Raw genomic sequence first — 22,470 nt, 5'->3', positions numbered from 1 at the left:
AGGGGCTTGAATCTAACACTTCTTACCTAGGGCAAATGGAACAGAGAACTGCAAAGTCATGTCTAGGAATAGACAAGGGACACGCTATTATTAGGTGCTTTAGAAGAATATTTGCTTATTAACACCAGCTACTATATAAATTTGAAGTAAGGGATTAAAGAAAACCCAAATGAGACAAAGAATTGTTTCCAGCCTTGGGTACTTGGATCACCTAAACAGATTCCAACAGTCCTCTTCTCCGCACTTCTATAGCAGTCTAAGAGATTGGAACCTGGGAATCTCTCCTAATAGCTCTCCAGTTTATATTGCTGACACTGTCCCATTTGTTTACCGTTTTCTTTATAGAAGTTCTTGCCCTAGGTCAAAGATAATTTTGATATTCTAAATCTCCAATATCTAGTCTTCTCAGATTGCATATGCCTATTTTTGCTCAAAAATACAAAGAATTATACCTGGTCACATGCCCTTGTTAATCAGGGATTTACTGAACACTTCATAGCAACCTAAGTATAGCACCATACCAGTACTACTTTCTACTAAAAGAATGACTGTTAGCACATGGAATTCTGTAGCTATTTATCTGTTAAGAAGCAATTTCAGGGATCTCTAGGAATTTAGAATCCCTAGGTAGCTAGTAGGATCTTTCTCATTGAGATCAACTGTGGTTGGTTCTTGGACTAGAGTATTCAAGTTATTGGGTCCATGTAATTACAACTAAATCCAAAAGGTTGCCTTTATCTTTTATTTTCTGGCATTCCCTCACACAGTTACTGATAATCAGTAAGTAGCCTATTAGCCAGGACTTTTTGGTAAGATAATAAGCAGAAATTTGGCTGTGGAGAAAATTTTATTCTTGATCCAACTTGAATTTAGAATTAAAACTATTAGTTGTGGCTCCATTGAGATTGCCAGTATTGATTTTCCTTTTAGTATATCTTGCCCTCCAAGTTTAAAAACCAACTCTTTCATAAATTTAAGTCTATGTGAAAACTGAGTGTTGATTATTTTGCCCTTACTGGGATTAAGAAGGGATAAAATGTATTTACATTCATTCTTCTCCCACTCGTCCATATTCCAACTTATTGCGTGCATTCCCCTATAAATACCGGGGACTGTTTCCTTCCTCAGCCTTCAACATTGGCAGTGTATCTGAAGTACATCTGTGGTTGTCACAGGTTGGAGGGTGCTACTGGCATCTAGTGGTAGAGGCCAGAGATGCTGCTAAACTAATCCTATAATGCACAGCAGGACTCCCACCACAGTGATCCGGCCCAAATTCTCAGTAGTGCTGAGGCTGAGAATCTCAATTAGTCCATTAAAACTAGGCACAATTATCCGCCTTATTTATGGCTACCCTGCACTGTACCAATGTTTCTCGAGCATTTAATGGGCATACGAATTATTTGAGCAACTTGTGAAAGCCCTCAAGCCCTGGCCTTGTTTAAACAAAAGAATTGGTGACGTATAATTACCAAAATTAAAAAGGCAAAACAATCCTTTTTCCCCCCCACTAATTAGGTCAATTATAAATATATATGTCCTAGTACATTTATGATTGGCTTAATTAGTGGAAATATGCTAAAATAATTCAACAAAAGAAATCACTAAAGCATTTTTTGCTCACTTCATTATAACAAAGCTAAGTTTGGAAAGGGAATTAAATGTGCTGAATCATGCTTTCATCTATCATCCTTTAAAAAACAGACTTGGATTATACTGCTCTCTTGGAGGTAAAAATCCTATAGCTGTTAAAACTGATTATGTAACATTTTATCATGCAGTCAGTTATAAGCAATTTGGAATCAGAACTCAGTTTTTGAAAATAGCACTCATAACTTAGATTATTTGGTGTATGAAAAGATTTTTAAATCTTATTGGAAAATTAACTTCATTGATTTCTGGAAAATGCTTACATTTAAAACACTGGCTTTATTCAAATACTACCCATCTATACATTAAAGCAGATTAGAAGTAAATGTTTTATTCTTCCAACTATATTCCAGTACTACAAGGGCAGTAAAACAATGACACACTGGGGGGGAAAAAATGCAGCAATAAACATTTGTTTAAAAAGACTGATAGAATAAATAAAAACTACCCCAAAATAAGAAAATTTAAGAAAAAAAAAATCCTAGAAACCCTTTCTGAAACCCCAAGAAGTCCTGGAATACAGAAATGCCCTCCCTCCTTCACTATTTCACAGGAAGTACTGTAGGCTATTTGCTTAATAATGTCCTGGGATTACATTCTAAATTATTAATAACTGGTTACAGCTTGGTTGTAGTGCACAATTAAAATCACACTAACTTCATCTGAAGTGTCATTCTACAGTTTTATTTACATAACCAGTGAAGGGCATGTTCTTGAATACCAGCTTTAATCCTTTTCAAACATATTAATATAAGAAGCCAAATTGTAATGATACAGCAAATGAGGCCACTGGCATTAATACAGGTAGCAAAGGTCCACATCCAGATGGTACTGACATCAGGGAAATTTCCAAAACCAGTTGCTGCCTAAGAGTGGTTGCCACTGACGAAAGCTTGAAATAACCTGTATTCACAGGGGGGTATTGGCATTGCTGCATGTCATAATTAGGACCTCTTGCAACAACTCAACAAGGAACAAGGCAGCCCACAAATGCAGAAAACGTGATTCATGAAACATCTAAAGGGGGAGGAAAAGGAAAATTAGTGCAAAGTCCAGGTCAAAATTCAAAGACATACCAGATCTTCATCCCAACACTACCCTAGATATTTAAGTAACCAAAAATAAACCTTAGTAAAATTTTACTGCCTATTTCCTCCAGCCTTTTTCTCCATGATTTTCCGTTAAATTCTCCTGAGTATGTAGGCAATTATAATAAATGTCTTCTCTTTTAAAAGATGGTTTTGCATTCAGTTCTAAGACGAAATACTGGGGGAGGGGGATAGGGAGAGGGTGGTTGGGTTATGGACACTGGGTTATGGACACATACGTGCTATGGTGAGTGCTGTGAAGTGTGTAAACCTGGCAATTCACAGACCTCTACCCCTGGGGCTAATAATATATGTTAATAAAAAAAAATTTTTTTTAAAAAGATGGAATACTTACAACTAGCAGGCTGTTCTCCATATCGTCGCATTATTTGATCATGCGTAAACTTCACAAATGCATCATATTGTTCTATAAATAAAGGTACATATCAATTACATGATTTGCAGAATATATTCTCCAGTATATTAAAGCCAGATAAACTGAAAAATCTAGTTATGTACAGTGAAACAAATAAGTTGGTCCTCTGAATCAGACACATAACCTCAGAAATAATAATAGTAGTGTTACCAGAAAGAGCAGAACTTGGTCAGAAAAACTGCATTTTAGTCCAAATCACATGACCTCATGTATAGATTGGCTCTCTTAACCTATTAAAAATAGTTTCTTAACCTATTAAAAATAAAGGATTTGAAATAAAAAGGTATCTTTCTACTCTGAAAGTTTAAGTGATCTATGAATGGCAGTTTCCTGCAATTAGAGGAAACAGGAAAACAAAAGCTTAACAAAGTATGTCTAAAAACATCCACATGGTAACCTAATGAGATGTCACAGAAAAAGATTTTACATAACTAAACAAATTCTCTTGCCTATATTAGCACCTTCATTTAACAACTTAGAATAAAGCTTATACTTATCAATACCCAGTAGTGTCTGGCTTAAAAAATTGGGAATAAAAATCCTAATTAACTGACCATATACAATAAATGTGTCTAGGCTGATGGGAAAGTTACCATGAAAGATGTCTAAAAATCCAAAACAAAACTGAGGTAAATAGCCCAAGTCAAGTTTTTAGCACAGAATATCAAAGGAAAAATCCAGTTCACATTAATACTGTTGCTAGTCTGCAAGGTTAACTAATAGTATTTCTTGAGGTCACTAAGAAGGGCCAGGAGCTACAGGAAGGTTCATTTCCTTTCTTGAACTGAAATTCAACTGGTTCTTAGAAAACATACTGTAACCAGTGGATAGAAAAGGTAATGAATTGACATTAAGGACCATGGAAAATAATGCATTTCTTACAGTGAGCTTCTGGAAGAGTCCAAAATAAGCTCATCTCATACCTGCAAGTTTTGTGTTCAATATTTCTTCATACTCTTCTCGAACTTTCTCTTCACGTTCTTTCAACAAACGTTCACAGATCATCCCAACCTGCCGTAGAGTGAATAAGGGCTGTTCTTTTTTTAATGGGGAGGATGCTGCAGATGAAGTCCCTATGTAAAACATGAACAGAAAAGGCACATGATTTAGAGCCATCATAAAAAGTACCTTCTAACCAAAGACGTTTCATTTGGATATTTCCAGTGTTCATAAAAGCATTTTCTATCAGTAGTCTTAAAACAGGTTTAGTCCTATCAGCAGCTTACAACTCTAGAAAAACAAAGCAAAATGTATGTGATCAAATTATAAGGTAAAAAGTCTGAAGGTGACTGGAGAAAAGTACAAGATATAAAACTTAAGAAAGTTTTTGTTTTTTAATGAATGATAAAAAATAAATACTGAGTAAATAAATACTGGTAAAAATAAATACTGAGAATATGTTCCTAATATTCAACATTAAATTTTATGGTTCAGAGTCCTTAAAGACTGTTAATCAAACAGCCACATCATAATCAGATAGTGATACTTGATATAAAAGATTTCTTCAGAATGCATTCCTCTTAAAGTACTACTTAAGGACTCTGATTTTCCAAAAACATCTTTCTTCATTTATTGAAAAGAACATCTGAGAAATTAATGTTTTGAGAACTCAGGATTATGACATCACATATCCATTTAACAATGCTGCAAATATTTTTATACACACTCAAATACACAGATTTGCTATCAATAGTCCTACTATGTGTATCTGTCCATTTTCCTCTTTTCGCTTGTTTTTTGAAACCTGCCTGGCTAATTATGCTTGTTAGAGCTGTCTATCACAAGATAAAGTACACCAGCTTTAGTCTAGAACTATGAAGGCTATCTTTACTTTCAAATCCCTAACTTTGTTAGTTGAGGCTGCCAGTTAATTGATCAAAGTAAACGGACTAAAAGAATGATGATGAACTCAGTTTCCTGCTGATTTGTCCAGTCTCTACTCTCACCTCCCCTAACGTTTCACCCGTGAGTACTGCAGAATTTAGTTTTGAACAATTATACGTCTTCTAATCTAATTTTATTTGACTATTTTATAGCTTCTGAATGGTGTGTGTGTGTGTGTATGTGTGTTTTTTTAAATAAACTCTACCCCGAACATGGAGCTTGAACTCACAATCCTGAGATCAAGAGGTGAATGCTCTACCTACTGAGACAGCCAGCAGCCCCCTGAATGTTTTTCTATTCTGCCAGGTTTTCTTATCCCTGTTGGGAGGGACGAGGAGGAGGGTAGGCAACTTTGGTCACAAGAAACCTATTTTGCTGAGAATTTTACTAAAGATAAGAGCCACTTTTCACCTTTGAGAATCTATCCTAATACAAGTGTGTGAGGGTATACGTACATGGACATTTTTGTAAATGCTTTTACTACCAGAAATTCAGTCCGATTATCTTCATTAATGGTTAAATAATTATGGGAAGTCCATAAAATAGCATAGTATTCAACCATGGCAAGATAGATCAATACTTAACAGGGAAATACATGGTATATTGTTAGTACTTTTTTCTTAATGAAGGCTAGAAGTCATATCACTTATGGGGAAGTCCACTAGGGGGATATTATATCCAGATGGACATCTCTGAGTAGTAAGAATCCAGGTACCAAGTATTTAATTTGTGCCATGTTCTAAGAGATCATGAATTATTTTATAAATATTTTTTAAAAACCAATGGGGAGAAACAGAAGCTTGAGTGATTAAAAACAACTTTAATCACCTTTTCCCATATGAAATAACATTTCCTTTCACTTATTAAGTTTATTATTACCTGGTGAAGCTGGTCCACTGAGGAGAAATGCATGTGGTTGTGCCTCAGAAGTACAACATGGATCTGTCTGTTGGAAACTAGTTTCTAAATGTCTTCTCTTCTGCATGCGTTTATACTCTTGTTTTATGTTGTACAGAATTTGTTCTAGAAAAAAAATTTGGGGCAAGAAAAAAACTATGAATTTTTTAAAAAGGATGGGTTTCCAACAATTACTTAGTACAATTAATCCACTGAACATATTCTCTTCAAGTAATATCCAGAAAACTGACACTCTCGAAGAATTTGTTTCAACATTAATGGGGGGACTCATTCAGAAACAGCACATACACACCACCCAGAACTCAGCTATTCTATAACACCATTCTTTCTTAGCACTGATTAGAGAAAGATAAATTTAAGCTTTTCATTAAATGTAAAGATAAGGGAGTCTTGTGAACTTCTAGTTCACTTTAGTTCACTCAGATTCTTAAAAATCCCAAATTCAAAGGCCCCTTACTCATCACACAGAACTGTTAAACAGTCTTCTCAAAGACCATAAATAATTAGAAGTGGGGAGCATTATGTATATACAAGCACAAACCAGTCAGAACTGACAGCAAGTAGGTCAGCAAAATGAGAGTGGATGGGAAATAAAAAATTATCACACATCAAATTGGTCATGGCCATTAATATTAAACTCAGCAGAACCAGTGACTATTCAGTATTAACAGCAAAAAGTTTTGCTCTGAATCTTGGGGGTAAAAACCCATGTAAAGGGATTGGTACATAACAGGTACTCACTAAGGACCGCTATTAACCACAGTGCCATTATCTTCGACCACGATCATCCAAACCAGTAAAATCCTACCAAGCATATCCTTTAGGCAAATATGGTTCATTTTAGAGAGAGTTCTAAGTCAAAATAGTTACCATTTAGGCTCTCTAGAAAATCCCTCCTTGAGATTCAAGTGTACTTCCCTTGAAACAGACTTTCTCACCACCACCATATCTCCGAGACAAGATTATCCATGTGAAACCACATCCTGTATTTATTAATCCCAACCCAAAGCAAAATTAAACAAAAATGATCAGGCAATAAAATGATTTATAAATATAATGGAGTCCAATTTTAGCAATCAATTCTATAATATGTTAATTTAAAAATGACCTGAAAACTCGGCTGAAGGCTAAAAATTTATGTAAGATGAAACTAATCCTTTAAAAAAAAATTTAATACTGGTGGTTTTCTTAGATATATACTTAATTCTCATCTCTTTTCTCCCATTATATTGTTTGCCTAGTAAGAAGAACTTCTATGGGTTTTGAGAGAGAAGGCTCTGAGGGGACATCAATCAGTCCCTTAAAATTCTAGATTCTGCCAATTTCATTATTTTAACCGAGAAAAAAAAAAGGAAACAAAAGTTGCAAAAAGATACATCCAGTGAAGATGATTCCATTTATGTAAATTTTGTGCATAAACAAACCTATTACATATACATGAATCTGTGGCTTAAGTACCAAAGAAACACACTGGACAGTTGTGTAAGGGATACTTAACCTGTAACATTTTTCAGACTCTTAACACTTGTTTATATTAAAAATGGTCATTTTCAGTCCTTTTCCATTTATTTGAAATAGTCTATGATTTAAAAATGAAGTTACCAATGTGAAATGAAATGGCTGTGCAATGAACAGTTAAGCACTTTGATAAAAATGGGTTTCCTGAGATTCATAAGGGGTCCAGCAAAACTACTGCAACTTCCTTATAACAATCAGGATAAACACAGGTATCATTATTTTTTTAATAACAGAACTCTTTAGCAGCAATGTTCTAAAAGGTTTTAAAAGTAATGATGTTTTGGTCTCTAATAGCAAGCTTCACTTACTTTTTATCAAAGCCACCACCATTCTGATAAAAAAAGGGCCATGTACATAAAGCATCCTAAAGTTTATTCACAAGCAAAGACTTCAAATGTACTAGACTCAGAGTAACTTGACCTTAACATTTCTTATGTGACTTATTCTTTACAACTGCTTTATATTATGTTAGTCTTCCTTTTGCTTCACAAAAAATCAAAGCACAACTATGATGTAACAAAATAACACTTGTGACAAACTCAATTTGTTCATTTGATAGTCTCAAACAAGATCTAGCCTAGGATTAAGATGTAGTAAAACTTTTTAAAATTTAGCTTTGTAAACCTCCACACCATCTAATACTTAAGAGATTAAATAATAAGCTAAGGAATTTTTGAAGTATAATTTACAAAATGAATTCAAATTTAAATGTACAATTTGACGGCTTCTCACAAATGCATACATACAGGTCTTGAAACCATCATAATCATAATAAAGAACTTTATCACCGCCCAAAAATTCCCACATGCCCCTACTCACACCTTCACCTTCACTATCACTGCAATATTAATACATCTTTCACTGTTCAAAAAAACTTTTTGCCTTTTTGAAAATTTCATATAAACAGAATCATAAAAAGTGTAGATTTTGGTATCTGGTTCTCAGCTTTTGAGATTCATCATAATGTTACATGAATCAGTAAGTCCTTCCTTTATTAATTAGTACTCCATTTGTGTATTTATACACACACAGACAAACACAATCTTTTTATCTAATCTTTTAATGGACATCTGGATTGCTTCCAATTTGGGGCTATTATGAATAAGGCTACCATGAATATTCAAGTACAAGTCTACAGGTAGATAAATGTCATTTCTCTTGGATAAATTTCCAAGAAATTTTTTTCTTTTTCCTTTTTTTCTTTTTCCTTGGAAAATTTTCTTTTTCCAAGAAAATTCAAGAAATTTTCCACAAGTTACATTCTAAACTCAACCTAGATACCTGGCTGACTGAAGTTGCTTCTTATGCCAGCTGGATAAAGGTCTTCTGCTGTTCATCAGTAAAGTTCTTATGTCTACTTAGTCTTAAACGACTTAAATCTAGCCATCTCTAATCAAACTGGAAAGTGACATTTTTATCCCAAGTACATGTAGTATCTGACACGGTGGTGCCAACACAATTTATGCTCCATTAAAGAGAAAGTCAAATGAAGCTTCATTTATATATCAGTTGCACATTCCAGTTTTAATAATGCAACCTTCCTATTTGGTTTATGTGCACAGACTGAATTTGCAACAAATCAGAGCAAAATACAGTTATCGTCATAACAAACTACACCACAAATGCCTGTTATATCCCTTTCCAAAATCCTAAAAACTGTATCCTCCTTTTACCATAAAATACTAAGACTTTCTTCCACTGTACTAGGTCTACATGAAAGTAATGATGTCACAAATTCTGTGACAAATTCTGTAGGCATTTTCATTCCCATATCTAGCAAATGCCATTAAGATTGCCAATAAAATTCTCCTTAACAGGTGAGAGATTATCAATGAGCCAGCACTTATTCCTTTGGAATGTTTAAAAAACGTAACAAAAACAGCAAAGTACCCTAGGTAAATGTGAAAAGAAAAAGCCTGGCCTTGTGGCAACATTAAGCCTACTCCCAAACTGTTTTATTCTTCTTGGTTGCCACTGATTACTAGGCAAGCCTGGACACAATAAGGTCAATACAAACAGAAGCAAGCAGTTGATAGGATTAATAACCATTGACACAGGTAAGAGAAACAGCAACAAGATGAAACTGAGAGCAAAGGGAGGAATTACAGAATCAGAAGCAAATGCCTTTCTAGAATATAGTCCATAAAATATCTAAAAATCTGTGACATGGGGGCACCTGGGTGGCTCAGTGGGTTAAGCCTCTGCCTTCGTTCATGATCTCAGGGTCCTGGGATCAAGCCCCACATCGGGCTCTCTGTTGAGCAGCTGAACAGAGAGCCTGCTTCCCCCTCTCTGCCTACTTGTGATCTCTCTCTGTGTCAAATAAATAAGATCTTTTAAAAAAAATAAGATCTGTGACATGTGAAACTAAACTTCTGCTCCAGACCTGCATAGACTTGCCTTTTTCCTACTGACATAATTAGTAAATCAAAGATAATAGGTCTCATTAACAGTTTTAAGTTGAGGAATATAAGATATTTTTGTACCTTACATGCCATTTCTTATGGAATATCTTTGAAAAAAATGAAGTGAAAGTTCATCTAGAAAGATAACTCAAACAGTGGGATTAAAAATAAAATAAGGAGGGGCACCTGGGTGGCTCAGTTGGTTGGGCGACTGCCTTCGGCTCAGGTCATGATCCTGGAGTCCCAGGACTGAGTCCCGCATAGGGCTCCCAGCTCCACGGGGAGTGTGCTTCTCCCCTTCTCATTCTCTCTCTCTCTCTCTCTTTCAAGTAAATAAAATCTTAAAAAAATAAAATAAAAATAAAAATAAAATAGGGACACCTGAGTGGCTCAGTTGGTTAAGCATCTGCCTTTGGCTGAGGTCATGATCCCAGAGTCCTGGGATGGAGTCCAGCATCTGCACTGGGCTCCTGAGCTCACAGCAGGGAGAGCTTGCTTCTCCCTCTGCCTGCTGCTCTCCCTGCTTGTGTCCTCTCTCTCTGACAAATAAAATATTTTTTAAAAATTTATTAATCATTTAAAGATCATCAGTTTTAGGCAGGGACACAAATGAAATGGAAAACCTGTACACATTAAGTACTGAAAACCTGCAGGAGCCATTAACACCTAAAAATAAGGAACTGCCCCAAATAAAGTAACAAACCAAATCTAGATTTCTGAACTACATACTAGACACTGCCATGTCTACTTTAGAAATTAAAAACATACACAATTAACAGCTGCTATGGAGGCCCATCTTTATAAATAAATTATTTTCCCAGGATATCTGACCAGAAATCTAAAACAGTTATGTTCTCCTTGAAGGAATCTTAAGGACAATGTTCTTACTCAGCCAAGAGCTACCTAACTAAAAAGAATGAGTTGATGGCATTTTTAATTCACTTTAAAATTACTACTACATCAAAGGGACCTGGAACCAAATTTTAACACAAGACTGTCAAATTATATCTAGAGTTTTAATTTCTGTTTGGATTAACATGGATCCTAATAAGCATAATATACCTGCACACAATTATACAAACATTAGGGTATTATATACAATGCTTCAGAAGCAACTGACTTAGATTCTAAGTTTACAATATATACTATTTTACTGTAAAGAGGCATTTATCTCCCACAAGAGGAAGAAAAATCATAATCACTACAGGTCAAATTCTATTATTTCACTGGTACTATAATAGCCAATGATTACTTACTTGAAATAGATGACTCAATCTGTTAAAACCCTGCAGGTCTAAGTATAAATTTTACAAATTAACTGCACAATGGAAGTCACTAATGCATGGAGTCCAACAACGCTCATTCAGCAGGAGGTTCCTCCCTGATATCCAATAATTATCGTTTCCTACCTCCATTTTCTATTACACCAGATTTTAAAGGGATATATTAACTTTGTTGCTTTTATTGTTTAGCTCTTTACTATCTTTAAGTATCTTCTCAAATAGCTTACAATCTAGGAAAACCAAAAAAGCAGTAAACAGGGAAGAGAAAGGGGAAATTGAACCATCCCAAACCCAAAATATACTACTACAGAAAACATATAATGCTATGGCAAAAGTCCAGCTTCTATTACAGTTAATCATGGCCCTGAAAACAAGATAAGGTCCAGAAAGACAGATAGCTGATTCCTTGAGGACTCTAGGGAACCACAATCAGGCTGAAGAACAAACCCATCTCCTACAACTACTTATTAAAAGACACACACACACACACACACACGTAAGCTATATTTATAGTTCACCTGGAAACCAGAGATTGCAAACTGATGATACACAGGGTAAATTGAGCCCAAAGATAAGTCTGGCCTGAATAAGCTTCTTTTTAAAAAGAAGTATGAATTTATGCCAACATTTAAAAAGTTCATGATTTTAGTTAAAAGTCAGATTTCTGGGGGCACCTGGGTGGCTCAATGGGTTAAAGCCTCTGCCTTCGGCTCAGATCATGATCCCAGGGTCCTGGGATCGAGCCCCCAAATCGGGCTCTCTGCTCAGGAGGGAGCCTGCTTCCTCCTCCCTCTCTGCCTGCCTCTCTGCCTACTTGTGATCTCTGTCTGTCAAATAAATAAATAAAATCTTTAAAAAAAAAAAAAAGATTTCTGGCTACTGTTAAGAGAGGAAAACTGGACTATGTACAAAATTCAGCTGAACAATGGCTGCTATCTTTCAGGCAAAAATTCTCAAATGCTTCTAAACCTTTAAAGCATACTACATCACCCAGGGACTCTGTTGAACTGTAGACGATGAGGGATGGAGCCTGAAATTCTGCACTTCTACTGTATTTCCAGGTGATGCTGCAGATCAGTAGCAATGTTGGAATTCATGAACTCCCATGCAGTTTACTTCACCCATTTTCATTACTTGCCTGGGAACTATGGGCATTCATGATTCTAGCCCCTCCTTCAAATAATAACTCCCCCGCTATGGCAATCAAAAAGTGAAGTGGTTGGTTTATTCATTACCGGACATTCTGGGAAATGGAAGGAAGAAAGAAAGCAGTAACAGCAGACTATTTCAAGTACAAAAATATTTGCCATTGTAACCCGCATGGCTTTTGTAGTTCAAAATTAGACACGCCCCTCTCTAACAAGAAAATACTCTATAAATCAATTTAAACTTGATTGTAGATCAAAATAAACTTACTCATTACATGAAATATATATTGATTCATTTTTTCTAAAACATCTTCCTTAAAATATGAAATTCATGTTATGTGATTGACAGTGAACAAATCCATTTACTTTTCTATTACATCTGCTTTAAAAAAAGCAATTAAGACTACCTTTCATACCAGAAGCCAGTGACTGGAAGTCCACAGACATCCTTTGTTTATCCCATATAGTGTGTAAATTAGCTGTGAATATTTAAAAGTCAACACATTCCACAAAAACCCTGACTTCTGGGGGGAAGCAATGGCTTCTGGAAAGATAAAACAATAAAAGGTCCAATGCACCATGACCGGAACTGAGAGTAGTGATCTGAACTAAATATATAAACTAGAACTTCATCTGTAAGTGAAAAATAAAGTCAGTAGCATGCATGTGATTGCTTATGGAGCTATTAAGCTAGAGAGGAGTGCAGCTGAAACTAGAACCTAAGCTACTCCTAAGTTTAATGGGCAGATGAAAAGAGCAATCAGAAGTGAAGTAGTGTCACAGAAGGAAAAAAATTTATTTAAAAAGAAGTGAGTGGGAGAACAGTATAAATGCTGTAAGAAAGGTGAAACAAGATGAGGACTGATGATAAGGCAAGGAAATCACTGGTGACTTGACAAGAGCTATTTGAAAGCTTTCTGAATTTGTTTTTCAAGTAGAAGAATCTGGATGACTGCTGGAGGAAAACAAGGATGTTTCATTATTTTATAATGGAAGTCTTGACAATACTTAAAGCCACAAGCAAAGGTCCAGTTGAAAGAGAAAAATAATCAAGAAGGTAGGTTTCCCTCGGAGAAGGGGAAGCTTTCTCTTTGTGTAAGGTGCTCATTTAAACGTCCTTAGTGATATTAAAAGGAAAACAGGATCGGCACAAATATTGGTGGTGTTGGTACTGGGAAAAATGAAGAAGCTGCCATTAGATGGCTTCTATTTTATTCATGAAGTTGAAGGCATGGTTATTCAGTGAAATGACAGGATTGCTGGACAGCATAAAATGTCCCATTTGAGGGTGCCCCACTGTGATTATCTTCAGCACTCAGGGACAGGAAATGCTCTCTCTTAATCCTCACAACCATCCTAGGAGGCAGGTATTACTATCATCATGTGCCATTATTGTATAGATAAAGAAAATGTGACTTTGTTTCAGTGTCTTCTGAAAGGTCACTCGAACAAGGCAGAGCCAAGTCTGATGTCAGGGCTTAAGCTCAACATCTACTGCCCTCCCCAGTATTGTATTACTACAGTACCTAGCTGATATTCCACGAGTACCTAAATTACAGTAAATCCACAAGGAGGAAAGTGATTTTTAAAAATCAGAATGTCAGAACAGAGGGATTACTACTAAGTATTATTGATACTTCATACCCTGAAACTTCAAACTCTAATAAGACAATAGTAACCAAAGCAGTGCATAATTCTCATCTACCCAGAGCCCTAAAACTGTGATCATTGGTGAGAATAATTATTTAAAAATCTTCATGTTACCTTCAAATATTTATGTAAGGCATACTTCAACATCTCTAAACTGCCTCCTCTTAGGACAGGCATCTGTATCTAACCAGAAATGTTTTACTAATGTTTTAAAAAGGGGAGTTATTCTGAATTGGTAGGTCAGCACTGTCACACATACAGGACTGATTACAACAGTGCCAGCCTCTGATAATGTACCATTTCACCTTGGGCCAAGGATGGCTGTTACAGTGAACATCAGGTTCCCCTGTTCTCTCATGTCAACCTAAAACTTCCTGTACTTTTAACCAATTATACCACTTAGAAAGTTCTTCTTTCAGAGAATTGTATTTTAGTAAAAGGAACAAGGCAATTCTCTATAACAAAAGGCAAAGTTTAGGAACAGTTATGTTAGAAAAACTAGCTTTCTGCTATTTTTCAAATTCTACCCTACATTCTTCTTTTCCTTTTTAAGATTTAGTTATTTATGTTAGCAAGGAGGGGGGTGGTAAGGGTAGGGAGAGGGAGAGAGATCTCAAGCCCACTCCCTGCTGGTGGGTGGGCAGGGCTTAATCTCAGGACCCTGAGATCACAACCTGAGCCAAAACCAAGAGTCGGACACTTAACCAACTGCACCACCCTGGCATCCCTCTACTCTACATCCTATGTTTCAATTACTAGATCAGTTCAACAACATATGTATTATATATATATAATACATATATACATATATATTTATTTATATTTTAAAGAAACAAAATCAATTCTTCCAGATACCCCCCTCCAACGTTTAGTTTGAATTTTGGAGGCAGTGTTCTAAGAATTAACATTAATGGAAATGAAAATATAAATGGAAATGAAATGAAATGAAATGAAAATATAAATGGAAATAAATGGAAATGAAAATGAATGCTAAACCAAAGTCAGAATATACATCATATACTAAGACAATTTCAGAAACAACCAATGAATAAGCTTCAACTCTCAGCTTAAAGAAAACAATCACTTTAAGTGATTAGTAAATCAATTTCAATACTTGTGCTGCCAAAGGTGGATATAATGCTTAGATGAATGTCCACAAGGAATTAAGATAGATAATACTGATAAAGCATAAAGACTACAGTATTTTTACTCAAGTTTAGCTAGCTAATAAAGTATCCACAGTGGTGGCTCTATCAGTCCCTTGAGAAACTCTTTGGTTAACCACTATCTGGAACTCAAATGAGGTTCAATAAAAGCTTGAACAAGGGACTTCTGAAGTAAATATTTAGATTTTTAATAATGTTGAGAAAAACCAGGTACATGAATAGACCTAGAAACTAAAAATTAAGTCAAACCCAAAAGATTTATTAATGGAAAGACTACAATTTTACTATAATCAAAATGTTGCAAAGCACTAGTTCATTTCAGGATTATCTGCCTATGACATTGAACAAAAACTAACGACTTACGATTTTTTAAAGGGAGGAGGAAAGTAAGTTATAACCCTCAAGACAAACTACAAGCATATTATGAGCGGTCTTTCTAGTGCTGGAAGGTTAAAAACTAGTACCAGGGTGCCTGGGTGGCTCAGTGGGTTGAGCCTCTGCCCTCAACTAGGGTCATGTCGTCAGGATCCTGGGGTCAAGTGCCTCGTAGGGCTCTCCGCTCAGCAGGGAGCCTGCTTCTCCCCCACCCCTGCCAGCCTGCCTCTCTGCCTACTTGTGATCTCTGATAAATAAATTAAATCTTAAAAAAAAAACAAAAAACAAAAAAACCACTACTAACCAAAATAAGCCTACCATCACAAAAAAAGATTACACAATCTGGCATACTGCAAAATTCTAATCAAAATGCCCAAAATAAATACCAGAGAAAGTATTGTTTAGTCTTAAAACTGTTTCATTTCTTATTACTACTCAATTGTTTGGGTCACAATCTACATGTTGTCACATATTGTGACTATGTTGTCATAAAACAATGTAAAAAAGAAAAACTGGTAGAGAATAAGGGGTAGAAAGGAATTTTTTTTTTTTTAAAACTTCAGGATCTTGGGGCGCGTAGGTGTCTCAATAGGTTGAGCCTTCCGCTCAGGTCATGATCTCAGGGTCCTGGGATAGAGCCCCGCATCAGGCTCTTTGCTCAGCAGGGAGCCTGTTTCCCCCTCTCTGCCTACTTGTGATCTCTCTGTCAAATAAATAAATAAAATCTTAAAAAAAATAAAAATAAAAAATAAAACTTCAGCATCTCTAAGAAACTTGGGAAATGCCAAGGCTTGATTAATTCAACAAATAAATTTGACAAATATCTTAAAACTTTGTGGTAAGACATTAACTAAGAGGGAAGGTATGGCAGATAAGAATACCTCTCGGGTTACATGCAAATTATACAAGTCCCATATGACCCACCGTAACCCCTCAGAATCCGGGGCGGGGGGGGCAATTCCTTTTAAGAGTCTTTGCTACAAGACTGATATTGATAGATCACATTTCCCAGGTGTGTGTAGGAAGTTGAGAAACATTGGTAAGCTGAGCAATAAAATTAAATATGAATCTCTTGAACTATATTCATTTTTTTAAAAGATTTTATTTATTTATTTGACAGAGAGAGAGATCACAAGTAGGCAGGAGGCAGGCAGAGAGAGAAGGGAAGCAGGCTCCCTGCCGAGCAGAGAGCCTGATGCAGGGCTGGATCCCAGGACCCTGGGATCATGATCTGAGCCGAAGGCAGAGGCTTAACCCACTGAGCCACCCAGGCGCCCCTTGAACTATATTCATTTGTTACAGATCTCTTTACCATCTGCTGATGCCAGACTGGATCATATAGGTCTGAACAAGTATTCCACCCTTCACACTTTTTCAAAGTAGTCTTTTCAAAGGCAAGAAATTCACTGTGGTTTCACATATGCATAGACAACATCTGTGAGTCAACAACACTGGCACAGTGTTAATGCAAAGACTGCAGAGACCATAACTTGCTGGTTAATTAGTTATAGGTATTTAAAAAGACCGGAACCCCGACACTTCTATCTAGTTTCATGAGCCATCTATCCAAGCGGTCCAAACCTAACCCATGTTATCATTCTGATTTAAGTGGAGGGAGAATCAAGAGTTTGTTTTCAAACAGAAAAAAATACCACAAAACTAGACACTTGCACAGAATCTCTTGTGCACAACCTTTTAAAACAGAAGTGATTTCCTATCATTTGTGTTCTCCTCGGTCCATCAAACACTTAGTAAAAGATCTGAGTACTTTCACAGTGCAATTTTTTTTTCCCTGTAAAGCCATTCAAGAACTAAAGAAATATTTTACATCTCAAATTATTTCTGGGGCAACCATGGTAACTATTAGCATCTATAACTAAAGAAGGGTTAACAGCTCTCTGACCTAGCCATGTTTACCTTATGTGTTTCTGTGCTCAAGTTAGGCTTTATTTTTCTACTTTCAAAATAAAATAGCTCAGTAATAAATACAACTGTGCTCTGCTTTTAAAACTCACACAATTCTTAAATGCATAATCCACAGAAATATGAAATATCTGCAGTTACATACACAGTCCTAAGTAAAATATCAGGTTTAAAATTTGAAGTACAAAGACCATTAAAAACAGTCTATTTGCCAAATCCACTGAGAAACTAGAAGCAATTTAACAGCTGTCTAAATAACCACAAAATATTAAAAACACTTCTGGCTCAATATAAATGACATCTGAAGTGAAATGCTGCCTCCTCCAACAGACATCTCATTTGTTTGCCTAGAACCGTTTATACTTCATTTAAGCCAGCTGGTGTCTCCGTTTGCGGGCATGCATCAATGTCTACTGAACAATCTAAGTTCCTGTAAACCCTTCCCCATTCACAAGCTGCAATTTCCATTTTTAATGGCAAGATTCCAGCAAATACAATGAGTTCTTACAAAGGAATTTAACTCTTCATCCAACTCAGTTCCTAAGGCAGACTAGAGCAATGGGTAACAAACCTAAACAATGTGTATAAAAATGCCTAAAAAACTCCCAAAGTGTTGACACCAACAGAAGGACCTCTTCACCAAACCCCTCATTCAGTACACAATTATGAAAAATCATGTTTGATTTGACTGACACAGTCTCTTGTTAAAGGATATTTCAGTTTTATTAAAATAATTTTCTTGGGAATGTTATGATAATTTTTGGCTAAAAGATAATATTCTGAGATGTTTCAAAAACCAATGGAGAAGTATACAGAACACTCTGAATCCGTATTCAACTAAATTATGAGGGTGAGTACTGATGCAGCTACTAGTAGAAGTATTCATTTTCCTAACCAGTCTACCAGCCCTCCCCCCATTCACTTTTCCTTTTTCATATCCTGGGCATTATAAACCTTACTGCTGACCTCCTAGAGCAACGGTGGACACACTTTTTCTGTAAAGGATCAGACAGTAAATACCTGAGCTTTGGGAAAATACAGTCTGTCACAAATACGAGCTCTGCAGTTGTAGCCTGCAATGGACCATTCTTTAAAAAAAAAAAGAATGAGCATGGCTGTGTTCCAGTAAAACTTTTTTTTGCCAGCCCTTTCCTTTTTCCTGGCATTAAGCTGCAACAGTTTGAAAAATATAGATTTAAATTATTTAAACAGTCATCAGGTCAAACTTTGGAATCACTTTCCTGGATGACTAAAATAAACTAGGGTTTCAGTCCAAGTTCCTGAAACTAGTAAAGCTGCAACGTGATTTCAGTTACAGGTCAAAACACACTATGTAAGTATCCAGAAAAGAACGATGATAAAACAATAAATTATATGCATGCTCTGAAAAAAATTCACTGGAGTATTCTAGTTCTAAACTGTTTAAATGATACTTGAACTCACAGAAATGAAAGGAAAACAAAGTTTCCGCAGAGTCCCCAGCAATGTCAACTTTGTTAGTCACTTTCCATTTCCAACCCTCGCTACTTATTTCTGCGGAAGATACACAGATATTCATTCACTCTTGTGAAATTTGAGAATCACCACTGTTAAAACAAAAATCTTAAAATTAAGTGCTTGGAAAACTTATTTCCAAGACTGGGAACATGAAAACTGAAAAGGTCTTCAATACCTGCACAACACTGCAGCTCCCATTATGACAACATTACTACAAAAACCACACAAGAGCCTGCCCAAGCTGGCCATCTAAAAACAAAGCCCAATTAAATTACATGCAGAACATGATTCAAAATTACAGTAAAAAAAAAAAAAAAAAAAAACCTGAATTTTAGCAATTCAAAACTTTAGCAATTTCAACTGCTTTTCAAGTCAACTTTTTCTGTTAATAGTCAAGTCAGTTGAAAAAAACAAATTATCTTTTAGCAGACTCAAAATTATCATTTAGGGTGTGATTTTAAAAGTTCAGGATATGGAGGCGCCTGGGTGCCTCAGTTAGTTAAGTGTCTGTCTTCGGCTCAGGTCATGATGCTGGGTCCTGGGATCAAGCCCCATATCAGGCTCCCTGTTCTTAGGGGAGCCTGCTTCTTCCCCTCCCTCTACATGTGCTCTCTCTCAAATAAATAAGTAAAATCTTAAAAAAAAAAGAAAAAAAGAGTTCAGGATATGATCAAACTTCCAGAGTAGATGTCAGAAACACCTTAAAGAAGAGAAGACCACAATATTTTGGAAAACATGAATTTTAAACATCAGGCTTAAACAGTTTCAGTAACTCCAGTCATTTTACTAAATTTTTGTCCATTCAATTGAAATTTGAGACAATGTGGAGCCAACTGCATTAACCAATACTACAAATGCATCAATGAAATGACAGATTATTGTAAAAGATCACAATTCTTTCTGAGTAAGTTCCCTTTAAAATGAAGACAAGTATTACAGCTCCTGGCTGGTTTACCATATATGCTCAAGACTACTGCAGCATTGAGATATACTTTAACTCCCAAACCTAACACTCTAGTAATTCACCAGCTCTGCTGAAATTTATGGCTAGTTAGCCAAGGCTATTTTTAAGTGGCCCTATTTGTTGTTAAGTGCAGATTCCTAGGTATCATTTCAATTTTCAATACCATTTGACTAAAAAGACAAACTCTAAAAACAATGCTAATCACCAGCACATTCTTAACACTAAATGTTTCTTTTTTTAATGTAAAGCCTAACAGCAAATCAATGACTGCCTTTACATACAAGGCAGTTTAGGTATAGTTACTAAATAAAATGATCTGAGAACTCCTCTGAAAACTCGCTACAACTCTCAAATAGTATATCCTTAAGTTAGGTCAAACATTTTAGCAGAAATGGTAGTCTAGACATTTGAAGGTGTCCCTAAAAATTTGAGGATGGATATTTAAAAACCTGACTTGAACAAAACAATTCCAAATGGAAGTTACCAAATGTACAGGTATATATTGCCCACAGTTTTTTTAAAAGTTAACAATAACAAAACACTTAAATCAAACTATGAAAAGGCTTTGTGTGCAGATGATATTATTACCAAAGGCTCAAACATGAAACCTTTGCATGCTATACTCACAAAGAAAAGATATTACACTACCAGTCCACAAAAGCCTATCCTAGGACTGTGCCAGGGGCACACAAGGATTTTCAAAGTACAAAAAAAACCTGGGCATACACATGCAGTACAAAGCAGCCAAAAGGCATTTCCCACAGTCACTTTCAGGAAATGTTTCAAGATGAAAAGCACAGTCGTAAGTCCCTTAAAATCAGGGGTTGATTTCTTTATTATTCTCAAGGCCTAGGCTGTTCTCCCGCAGCATACTTTGTTGAGGAGAAATAAAGCACCTCCAACTGAAAGCAACTACTCGGGCCCAATTTTCAATACAATTCGCTTTTCATAAAAGTTCAAGTTTCTCAGGGTCTAGATGTACAGGATGATCATATTACAGTACTCGGGAAGAGCATTTTCTTTGTTGTTGACCCTGCTAGGGAAACAGGTCTTGACTCAGCCAAAGTGGCGTTCTTGTGGGTGATTAATGACAGGCCTAGATCTCGCCCCAGTGACATCCATCCCCACCCCCCACCCCCTCTGTACTAAAATCAGCCATGTCTGAACTGGAGGAGGGGCTGCCGCCTCGCCTCAAACCACCCAGTCCCACAGTTAATAGCTGCAACCAATCGATTCACGGAGACAGACACCGAGATTCGGGTGAAATGTTACCCTTCTCTCGCCTAAATTTACGCATAATATCACCCTCTCTGATCATTTCCGCTGGGGCTCTCCAGACTACGGAAACACTCAATTCCAGTCATTCAGCCCAAAGAAAAGGATCTTCCTCTTCCCCACAATACCCGGCAAGACACAACCCCTACCCTCCCCACCTCCCGAATCCCCCCCACCCCCCGACAATCAGGCCGTTTCTATTGTGTCGCCGAGGCTGGAGGACCTAACTAAAAGAAATGTGGTCGCTCTTCTACTTTCTAAGGAGGGGAGCCAGTCTGGCACCCCCACCCCTGGGGCTGCGTTCCGCGTCCCGGGACCCCCGTTCTCTACCCTACGCCGGCGGCTGCGGGCCGAGTCCCACCTGTGGTGAGGCGGGAGGAGACGTCGCCAAAGGGGGACGGCTCCATTCGGAGATACTTCTGCGGCGAGGCGGCGGCAGCCGAGAAGGAGGCGGCGGTGGCGGCGGCCGCCGACGACGGAGAGGCAGCAGCCGAGGTGGGCGCCGACAATGGCGCACATCGCCTCCGTTTCGGGGACGCCGGGCTCAGCAGCGGGTCGAAATCCAGAGTCCTTTTCAGAGTGGCTCCGCACGCCATGGCCGGGGCAGCCGAGGGCCGGGCTCGGGTGGGGTCGGGGAGGGGTGACGGGAGGGGAGGGTGAGGGAAGTGGGGAAGAGCGGGGACTCGAGGAGAGCCTAACCGACGGGCTCAAGAGCAGAAAGGCGGGTGGTGGGACGCCGGTGAGGAGATAAGAGCCGCCGCCGCCGCTGCCTCCGCGGCAGGGGCAGTGGCCCGGCCGGCCCGGGCGAGAGCGGGAGGGGCGGTGGCGGCCGCTCACGAAAGCCGCGTCAGGGGTGGGGGGGCTCTTCCGCCTCCTCAAGCTCAGCTCCCCCGGGAGAGGCTCCGGCCGCCCCCGCCGTCCGTTCGAGCTTTGCGCCGCGCCTGAGGCGCTCCTGCGCTGAGACCGGTTCCCTTCGGAAGTCGATACCAGCCCCGTGAAGTATGAGGCTGGAACAAGGCTACTAATACGCCCGAGTAAGCTCAGAAGCTTGAGAGCGGCGGTCGATGCGGAGAGATTGCGAGGTGGCGGCGGCGGTAGGAGCTCAAGCGGACACGTCCAGCCGCTTCCCCCTCCACTGTAAGACTATTCCACCCGCCGCCGGCCCCAATATGGCGTCAATAACAACGCTGCCGATTCAAATTCTGCGGCCTCAGGGCGCGTGCGCACAGAGGTGGCCACCCCCGTGGGTGCTTCTGGGAATTGTAGTTTTTCACTGCGGAAGGGAATCGG

At 37.8% G+C, this 22,470-nt stretch overlaps 1 protein-coding gene across 1 annotated transcript; it reads right to left on the bottom strand.

Annotated features, from left to right (window-relative positions):
* Positions 1-1,618: 1,618 nt before the first annotated feature.
* On the bottom strand, positions 1,619-22,346 carry AKIRIN2 (akirin 2). Its single transcript, XM_080805777.1, has 5 exons — positions 21,542-22,346; positions 5,938-6,081; positions 4,098-4,247; positions 3,094-3,165; positions 1,619-2,667 (listed from the first exon to the last, which is right to left on the bottom strand). Exons 1-5 carry the CDS (start codon positions 21,774-21,776, stop codon positions 2,657-2,659), a joined length of 612 nt encoding a protein of 203 aa, XP_080661903.1. The 5' UTR covers positions 21,777-22,346; the 3' UTR covers positions 1,619-2,656.
* Between the last annotated feature and the right edge of the window lie 124 nt (positions 22,347-22,470).

Source organism: Martes martes (genome assembly GCF_963455335.1).
Source record: "Martes martes genome assembly, chromosome: 6".
In the NCBI taxonomy this organism is placed as follows: Eukaryota; Metazoa; Chordata; class Mammalia; order Carnivora; family Mustelidae; genus Martes; species Martes martes.
The sequence above is the reverse complement of the archived record's forward strand: the minus strand, read 5'-3'. Positions and strand labels throughout refer to the sequence as shown.